This window comes from Diadema antillarum, unplaced genomic scaffold (genome assembly GCF_040938485.1).
Source record: "Diadema antillarum isolate AM-2024a unplaced genomic scaffold, OU_Dant_1.0 scf00000100, whole genome shotgun sequence".
Classification (NCBI taxonomy): domain Eukaryota; kingdom Metazoa; phylum Echinodermata; class Echinoidea; order Diadematoida; family Diadematidae; genus Diadema; species Diadema antillarum.
In genome coordinates, this window is record NW_027270989.1 from 245,854 (window position 1) to 255,272 (window position 9,419).

Genomic DNA, 9,419 nt, shown 5'->3' on the forward strand with positions numbered 1-9,419 from the left:
CATTAGATTTTAACCCATTGTGTGCTTTGAGTGGGTTAGGATTATAGGGCCTACACACTGGTTCGAAACCCTTGCACAGATAGTGTAAAATACAAAGGCTGTCCGAAGTTACTATAGGGACAATCATCTTACTAGTTTTAGCCCCCCCCCCAAAAAAAAAAACAACAAACAAACAAACAAACAAACAAGCAAACAAACAAACAAACGACAACAACAACAAACAAAAATCAAGATTACCGGTAATTATAAAAACAAGCAGCATTCGTTTGTATTTCTCTTTTTAACCCCTCCTTTTCAAATCTAAGTATTATCAGGGAGGTGGAAGCACCTCCCTGGTATTATTATACCATTGATACTGAGTCAATGCAATGGTCATTCGTGTTTAAGTCAATGGGGTGGCTGTCATTTATATTTCATTTTTTCTTAAATTTCTGCAAACAGTTGCAATAGAGTAATGCAGTAGATCCACTTTTTGTTACTTATGCTATGTTGTTTCTATTAGGCCTATAACACCGCACAATATAAGTTACAAAAATATGGGATGAGAAAAAACGATGTACCTTTTCCGACACCGTTTTAGGAATGCATACGGTAACTTCAGAGGAGAGGCATTATCCAGATGGGTTGTTTTTAAAATCTATTTTATTGATAATGAAACTGTCCTAAACAAAGGAAATTGTCTATGAAATATAAAGCGAAAGGCCTTTAGAAACTTAGGACCGTTAGAGTATGGACCATCAACCACCGAGGATTGTTGAGGGCTCGTCTTATTCTTCACATTCTATTATGGTGTTGACTGGATTGCCGTTATAGGCCTTTTAAGTATAACTTGAAAGCAGATCGATTAAAGAGAAAAAAATGAAGAAACACCACTGCTTCTCTACTTGGAATTGGATCAGGTTTAGTTATTGTCTATTTTTCAAAATCCAGCCCAACACATATCAAAAGATGACTGATGCAAACCGTGAGGTGATTTAGTTGTCACGGCGACTAATGAAAATGAGGTTACAGGAACGCAATGTATAGGAACGATAGAGGAAGTTCATGAGAATATATCATAATAGTTGATACAATCATCGTAATCTGGTAATAGTCTCGCGCGTTGAGCTGGGACACCACGTGGGCTGAAGCACATCTCGCGGGCCTCGCTGTTTGTCCCACGCAAATCACGGTGTCCTTTCAAACGATGTTGACGTGCTGCACAGTGCGGACACCCTGGGGAAAATCCATTTGTTTTGAACCACAAAAACAAGAAAATCCCGCGTAGAACACACCCACCGCATCCACGCTCCGCGACTGCCTAATCAATATTGATTGACAAGCATCATTGACCAATCACAGATAAGAGCGGCTATCGGGTTATCTGTGATTGGTCCGGATGGAAGAATGACGTCTGTCGACCTAGGATCCTTGCCTTGACTTATTCCAAGCCAGCAAACTTGTTATTGTTTGCGGGAACCGCAAATTATGAGGTATATCTAGATATCTCTCGATAAGAGACGCAACGGTATAAATACGACGCGAGCTCTCTTCTTTCTCTCACAGGCAAGATTTGACCGATATCGTAGAAGTCCAAGACGTTGTGTTTTTAATTCCTTGCTGGACACTTCTATGAGCAATCGCTACATTTCCTTTTTGCCAAAGCAGGAGTATACTATCTCAACACTTGGAAGTCAAATTTGCCGTCACGGAAAAACAAACAAGTTTCTACGTTGGTCCTTCTCATCAGCGATATATCGCATAACAAAAAATTGTGCGACATCACCAATTTTCCATCTTGTCTAGTTTGCAGCCAAGCTCCAAGATGAATGTTTGTCACTTCCATCTCCTTGCAGCCATCCTGTCCGTCTTCATAGCAATGACTACAGCAGGTAAAGACACACAATGCCTTTGTGCTTCAAACGAGTCGCATGGTTAGGTTAAAGACACTCAGTCGTGGCGAGTGGTTTGTGCGGCACGGAGACGAGCGCAACACGCTGCCTCCCCCATTCTGTATCAAATGTAGTGACCCCCGAATGAGAATAGCGCTGGCTCAATGGGTCAGCGAAAGTACGGTAGGCTACAAGAGAGCTCCCTGTGCTTATCTCCTAACCCAAAATGGCTGTCAAAGCGAGCCACGAGAGCTTCCGAATGGACGCACACTCTCAGTGCGCATGCACATGAAGAGAGGCCGAAAGAGCCACGCGTCTTCTGGCCTCTCTCCTCCAATCACCACAGCTCGCGGTAACAATATTTGTGTATGATACGTACAGGCACACACACACATACACACACACACACACACACACACACACACACACACGCCGCAGCGTCTTCTGGCCTCTCTCCTCCAATCACCGTAGCTCGCGGTGACAATGTTTGTGTATGATGCGTACACACACACACACACACACACACTTGTCTCAGTGGTAGCATTGCGCAATTGCATGCACAAACTTCGGTCGTTCGGAGTTTACGTACCATTAGGGATGGCGATCGGCTGCCTTTAACAGGTTGATAAATGAGAATATGTTAGTGTGAGTAATTCGTGCTTCATTTCTTTCGTGAAGCGATGCTGCCTTCCTCCCCATTTCTCTTCTATTGTCATATGAAATTCTTGCCTTCTGTGTGTTGTTTTCCGAATAAATGAATGCGATTCTTCTCACTGTGAGTCTATGTAGTGTAGATGGCCACACGTTCTAGTGTGTAGCTATGGAGCTATAGTATAGTGGCTCCACGGTGTAGCAATCATGCCGTTTTACTATCTGGGTCCAAACTCCGTGTTTGTCCTTGGAGTGGGACGTGTGACGTGGTGGTAAAATCATAAGTGTTCATGGTAATTGCGTTATCGGCAATCAAAGACTGCTACAAACTGTAAATATTTGCTTGGGTGCACGTAATTTACTCTGTGTCATGTGCGGCATGGAACCTACATTTTTTGTCTGGTGCCAGTGCAGTGCCAGTGCAGTGCAGTGGTAGTAGTCATATTTTTATGTTGACTGTTCTCAAACTTATCGGCATTATCGTAGAGTTGATGCTATGAAGATTTGTACGTTTCGGCTAGAACGGACGTTGATCTTAAGGTTCCGGGTTGTAGTTTTTATGTTTTTTTTATGTTTTTTGTTTGTTTTGTTTTGTTTCCAACGATACATCTCGAACATAATTTATGCTATATTCTAGTTAGGAATACACCGCATCCAACTCTACAAATTCCTTACAGAGATGCAAAGATATACGATTCCACTTCAGTCAGATCTGGTGAACTGCATCTGCTCGAACATGTGACGATCTGACCTCATCTGTTCCCAGGGTCGTGTTTCTCTGTGAGGTCTTGTTTGGCCCAACCAGCTGCCAATAATTCCTTAGTCTACTTTGCATACTGCAGGTTTCCATCTCGGACTTCAGGAGATTTACTAGACACTAGTCTAGTATTCTTTGTTTGGGATTTGAATCTTGGCAAACATGGTAGATAATCAACATAACTTTTTAATGTCAGGATTTCATTGACTTCATCGGAGAGTGGCATGGTTTGTTAGAATATTTCTTTTGCAGATGACTGTGAAGATGCTTCGTCACTTTCGTGTGAAATTGGGACATGACTTTAAGTCTTGGAAGATAGACTAGCATTCTCCTCTTGTTTGTCACGATTCGTCAGAAGAGTTGAAAACATCATGAAGGCGCTGTTACTAACTCGCTTCAGTGCTCGCCTTTTTTCGCTGACCTGGGAATTTGGAAAGGCGGAGGCCCCTGATTTTATTTGCGCTGTCCTTTGTCCTTACAAATTTCTCACAGTAGAGTTAACTTCTCTCGGGATATTTTGTCGCAGTATATATGATATATTTCCCCTAGTCTTGTATCTGGATTCAGAATTACCCGTGATTATCGTCTCGCAGATCATGTTTTATCAAAATAAACACATTCCCCGAGTCTGAAGAGTAATCGAAGGAATGCACCTATTTATTTTGCAAGCATAATTATTTTGTTCTTCCCGAATAATATGAATTATGCCAACAACTATACTTGCACCAGGTCTATCGTCGTTGCCAAATACCAGACCCAAGTCGACATTTTTAATAAGGTGGTATATATAAAGTGGCCACGCCCATCTAAGAGAGAGGGAGAGGGATAGTGTTTCTAGGCCGCCTGCGATCTGTGTTATCACAGCAAATAACGCATGATGTCACGTTTCAGTTTCCAAATAGTCGTTGACATCAGAGCTATTGCAAATACAATAAACAATAATAAAAATTTGTTTTCCTGAGTGGATGGCATCGTCTGTCGGGCACCGCTGGATATGTCATTCCACGCTTGCTACGACGTGATTTGTTCTATATAAGTTTATCATGGACCAGGGAGGTGAGACCTCACCTCCCTTGTTCTATCATGGACCAGGGAGGTGAGACCTCACCTCCCTGCATGGACCTAAGGTCCATGGTTCTATCCATGTCGATATTATCGATGGTCCGTTAGCTGCATGCTGGCCTTTACAGAGTCACAAGTTAAATGTATTTTAATGAGCACATGTTGAAAGTGATCATTTTGAAAGGCAAATTTGTTTTTCTTTTTTCTTTTATAAAATGGAAGAATGACAGGTTCAACAAATCTTATATTTATTTGGACATGTTCAGAAATGTTTTGTTTTTATTTTTACATGGATTTCATCCCCCTCCCCCCCCCCCAAAAAAAAAAAAAAAACCCGGAAGAAATAGCCTATGATATGTTCATGCACGTTGATGTCTGCATTTTGGTTGAACAATAATTGTGACGATGTCGAAAGGATTGTCGGACAAGGCAAATAAACGACAAACAGCTATCATTGTGCATACAAATTTTGGAGCGTAGGATTTTATGTTCTATAAAAGACGTCAATGGGAAAATGATGAACTGCGTTAGGCCTATTTATTGGGAGTGTAACCAACACAGAAACAGCGGTGAATATTCAGAGAGGTGACATACGTAGGGTCTATATTGTTTATTGACTTGGTCCCGAATGATGAGATCTTGGTTACTCGGGAAGTAAGGAGTGGAATAGGGAAAGGCGTGCTTCTTGGACAAACAAGAACTAAATTTAGAACCTATCGTGTAAATACGATCACGGGCTGAAAGGATTGTGTTTGTGTATTAACCTTCCGAAGTATTTTTGAGAAGCGGAAGATAGAAAGGGAGAGAAATGTAGAAGAGATAAGCACATCATGCACCTCTCTCAGTAAATTTTCAAACCTCTCCCCATCCCCATCCCCATGACCGTCACCCTCAACGTCATCTTCCCCTTCGCCTTGTAAATGACCCTACCCCTTCCTGCTATAGTAATCACGTTGACCTCACGCTCTCGAGTTCACCTTCACTTCCCGTCCAGCCCTCCCCTCAACATCAAACCTGAAAGTCACCTTGCCAGTGATGCCACGTGTCGGCACAAAACGTGTGTTGGTTATTCTCGATGCTCCCTTGCCCTGCCCGCATCCAGGGGCGTCAAACTGAGGGTGATGGAGAGGAGGGGGGGGGGGGGGGGGGGGGAGGGGTATTATTTCACACGGGCACATGCCACAAATCATCAATGCAATATCTATTTTTTTTCCTGTCTCTCTTTCTCAAACATCGCTGTTTTTATGGTCAGGTTGATTTTGTTTTCCCCCGGCATGTTTCTTCACAGTAGAGCAGTCATTGCTGCAGGCTTTCTTATCTGAAATACTGAGTCATGTCACAAAAGTTTGACACGAGTCATTGCTTTACCCTGCAGCTCTATTATACAATACGAAAATAGCTCACACCAAACATAGATATAACAAGGATGTAGCACTGTGTAATAGCACCTCTTTAGCGGTTGTCCCTCGTCATTCTCGTAAAGTCATATTAAACGGGTTACTGTGTACTGTTGACGCGAAGTTCGCACGAGTTACAGTTGTAGAATGATTACTCTTTATAAATTAGGGTGAACGGTGTATGAATGTAAGCATGATCTCATGAAAGCATTCTTATTACAGTGTATTGTCTTTTGTCTCTTTATTGCACAGTTGCACCGGACAACTTGTGGCCCTTTGACCTGTTGGACGTGCCTCCCGAGGAGCAGGCCCAGCAGCAGCTTTTGGAAGGAGACTCGCAGACGTCAACGGCCGGAGCGACGGCGGAGGAGACCCTGGAAGCCATCGAACGCGAGACGTTCCGTGAGATCACCGAGCACGAGCTCCTCAAGGACCAGCGCCAATACACGCCCCGGAAGTGCTGCAAGATCGGTAAGAAGGTGGCCGACAAGGGCTTCTACTGCAACATCGACCTGATGCAGGTGGAGAAGAAGAACAACAACGTTTACCGCCGCAAGATGAAGTTCCAGGGCGCGGACAGCACGGCCATGGCGCGTTCGTACAAATCTCTGCTGCTCCGCGTTGAGAAGTGTTACCCGAACAAGGCATCCCGTTCCATGTTCTCCAAGTGTTGCGAATGGCAGCTCCAGATCATCACGGATCTGGACAACTGCAAGTTCCTGGAGACGCGGGAGGCCAGGAGAGAGTGCAAAGAAAGAGTGAGGGCGCGCGAGGGGTGAACGCGGACTGACTGACGGTCTGAGACCAGTTTGTGACTGGTCTTGAGGACATTGCACAGACATTTAACATGTAAATTATCAACTCTTGAAAATGAACATGGTACTGAGAGAAAGTGGTGCATGCTCTCAGAGAGTTAGCAGTAAGGCTTGGACATTGCCTTGGGACCTTGTAGACCGAAGTTATAGGAGTGTCTTCTCTCTTCGGAACTGTTCTATCAAGATATGTCGAGAAAGGATCCCGGGTTCGGGTGTAAAAGAGAATTGCAAAGTAACCTTAGTGGGATGATCAGCTCCCTTGGCCATGTCACCAATAAGGTGACGAGTATCTAGTGCAAGCTTTGAAGGAGATAGGATCAACTACAGCTGTATCGCTCTTTCTTTCCGTACAGGTGTATGTGATCCTTGTGTAGATCGATGTAGGCCTAATGGGTTTGGAGCATGATCGTAGGATTATAACTGAGATGGTTTTCACTAAACTTAAGGTATTTTATACATCCAGTGCCTTGCAGTCATGTTACCAGTGTGCCTTCGGACTTCACTGTTCAAATGTTGGAGGGAGAATTATTCTGAAAAATGGAAAGGAAGCAATTGATCCTTTCAGTTTATCGAAGGATGTGGTATGTTAATTTTCAAACTTTCCTTGGCGACACCGAAAGATTATCACTGCCAGTATTTACATTTTTTTTCAACTTCCTGTATTCTGGTGTACATAGCTATACATGTAGATATGGATGTACATGATATAGTAAGTGACGTAATTAACGATCATCGCCTACGAAAAACGGAGCACTTTATATCATTTCATTCTTTTTTTTTTTCAAGGTTTACAATAACAGTCAAATTTAAGCTGTACAGTACATGTATATGAAATTATTGAATCCGATTCGAAAGCATTTCCACACTTTGCCTAATTTGGGAATGAGTGATAATTCATTTTCGAAAACCAATGGCGGCACTTCCAGAAAGTTTATCGCAGATGCGAGATGAATGGTCAACTTGAGGATAAAGGAAGTGATAGAGCAGGCTGCATGTGAAAGGAAACACTTGAAAATACCAGCTGGGTGATTTTGTTAATTTCCCAATTTTGTGTCCGGAGGGATACAATTGTGTTTGACGTCACTCTCGTATATACTTGGAAAAGGAGAGGTTGTTTTCTAACCTTGTATTTGCCTTTTTTTATTGTGATTGCTTTGTCCTTCTGTGGTTCATAATGTTTTATGAGGTTCGGTCCAAAGGAGAAATAAGTCCATAGGTCAGTCCAGTCAGAGGCAATGAGCCGTACACATCCATAACTCTTGAGGCGTTTGTTGAATAGCTCTGGTCAATTATGTTTGGCCTGGTCCCCGGTCTTTACTTTGTTTTTCTCGCCAAAGTGACCTCGCCTGAAGCGGATGATTAGTGAGCGATTCTGCGAAACGGCAAATTTTCAATGAAAGAATAGTCCCGTGAACTAAGAAAATTTGAATTTTATGATTACACAACGTAAAGAAAACTTTACGAAGTCCCCCCCCCCCCCCTTCCCCCAACACAAAAGAAGGGAAAAATGAAAATTAGAAGACTGCTTACTAGCGTATATTTCAGAAGAAAAAGAAATCCACTCCCAGGTGAACCGAATTGACTATGGCCAAATCCATCGACTCATAAAAGGTGACCTGACCTTTGGGTGCTTAACCTCTTATATCTCTGTAGCAGAACAGATTTCTTTAAAGAAAAAAAAAGAGGATTAAGAACCAGAATTGACTGCTTTGAAAGACCGAAGCGATGGGTGCAAATAAAATACTTTGCAGAACTCAAGGATTTTCCTTGTTTACTGACATTTACTGACCACAAAAGGAAATTACACACTGAATTTGCTGCTCGACGAAGTCGTAACGCAGTTGGTAATTTGTTGTCGTTACAGGCACCAACTCCTGAAAAATTATGTCACTTTTAGGAAGGATTTGAAGGTGTGAAGTTCTTTCCCTCTCGTTCACTCTTCCATTCACCCTTATTCACTCTTTTTTTTACAAACTAAGTGTCTGCTAAGGCGCGTTACATGGAGTTTTTTATATCAAACTAAAATAATATTGCTCCCCAAAATAAAAACAACAACATGAATTTCATCTTGCAATAAAACGCCATGCTCACAATGCTTTGGAGTTCAATACAACATGTGCAATGACACTTAAAGACTGTCAGATGTAGATGGTTAGAGATTAGACCATCATGTGGAAAATATTTACCCCCCCCCCCCCCATTTCTTTTTTTTTTTCCGTCGGTCTTTCTCTCCCCCCCCCCCCCTTTTCTCTTTTCTACCTCTCTAAAAGGGGAACGTTCATAAGAACGATCAAGGCACCTTTTCTTTCTGCCGAGCGTACATCAATGCTACAGTGTGAATCAATGTCAAAACATTTTTCTCCACGGGAGCATGCGACGGTGTACTCGAATACTCGAAAATTGATGAATCCTATGCCTTGCTTCTGAAGTGGTACTGTAATAAAAAGTGTATTCTTTTATACATGATGCATATTTTGATTTGCCTTCCCTGCTGATGATGTACAAGTGTGTTGGCACATTGATATCGGTGTATTTTCAGTAGGGTAATAGTAACTGTTTATGGTGATGCGAGTCATCCTGAAATATATGTTTCTGCTTGGTCTATTGTTTGTGTGTGCGTATGTGCATGTGCGTGTGTGTGTGCGCGCGTGTTTGCGTTATTGAGTAATGTCTAAAATAGGTGTTGCTTTATGACGTGAGATGCGTTCCTTTGGTGTTATTCTGCATGAAGAACCCATCGACCCTGACGACAGAATCGTGATTGCGAGTTTCTTCGTGGATGCTGTGAAACGTGTGGGGGCGCGTGACAGCTAAAACGGGTTTTTGGTAGAGGTTATTGCTTTGTTGTGTCCGCGTGTAATACTGT

The 9,419-nt window shown here is 42.6% G+C and overlaps 1 protein-coding gene across 1 annotated transcript; it reads left to right on the forward strand.

The window, feature by feature from the left end:
- Window positions 1-1,434: 1,434 nt before the first annotated feature.
- LOC139718845 (uncharacterized) lies at window positions 1,435-6,550 on the forward strand. Its single transcript, XM_071630309.1, has 2 exons — window positions 1,435-1,871; window positions 5,991-6,550. Exons 1-2 carry the CDS (start codon window positions 1,805-1,807, stop codon window positions 6,515-6,517), a joined length of 594 nt encoding a protein of 197 aa, XP_071486410.1. The 5' UTR covers window positions 1,435-1,804; the 3' UTR covers window positions 6,518-6,550.
- The last annotated feature ends 2,869 nt before the right edge of the window (window positions 6,551-9,419 follow it).

Bases quoted from the DNA above. Each gene is read 5' to 3' on its own strand.
- LOC139718845 (XM_071630309.1), top strand. From the start codon at position 1,805: ATGAATGTTTGTCACTTCCATCTCCTTGCAGCCATCCTGTCCGTCTTC. The intron at 1,872-5,990 runs GTAAAGACACAC...TTTATTGCACAG, and splicing joins CATAGCAATGACTACAGCAG to TTGCACCGGACAACTTGTGG.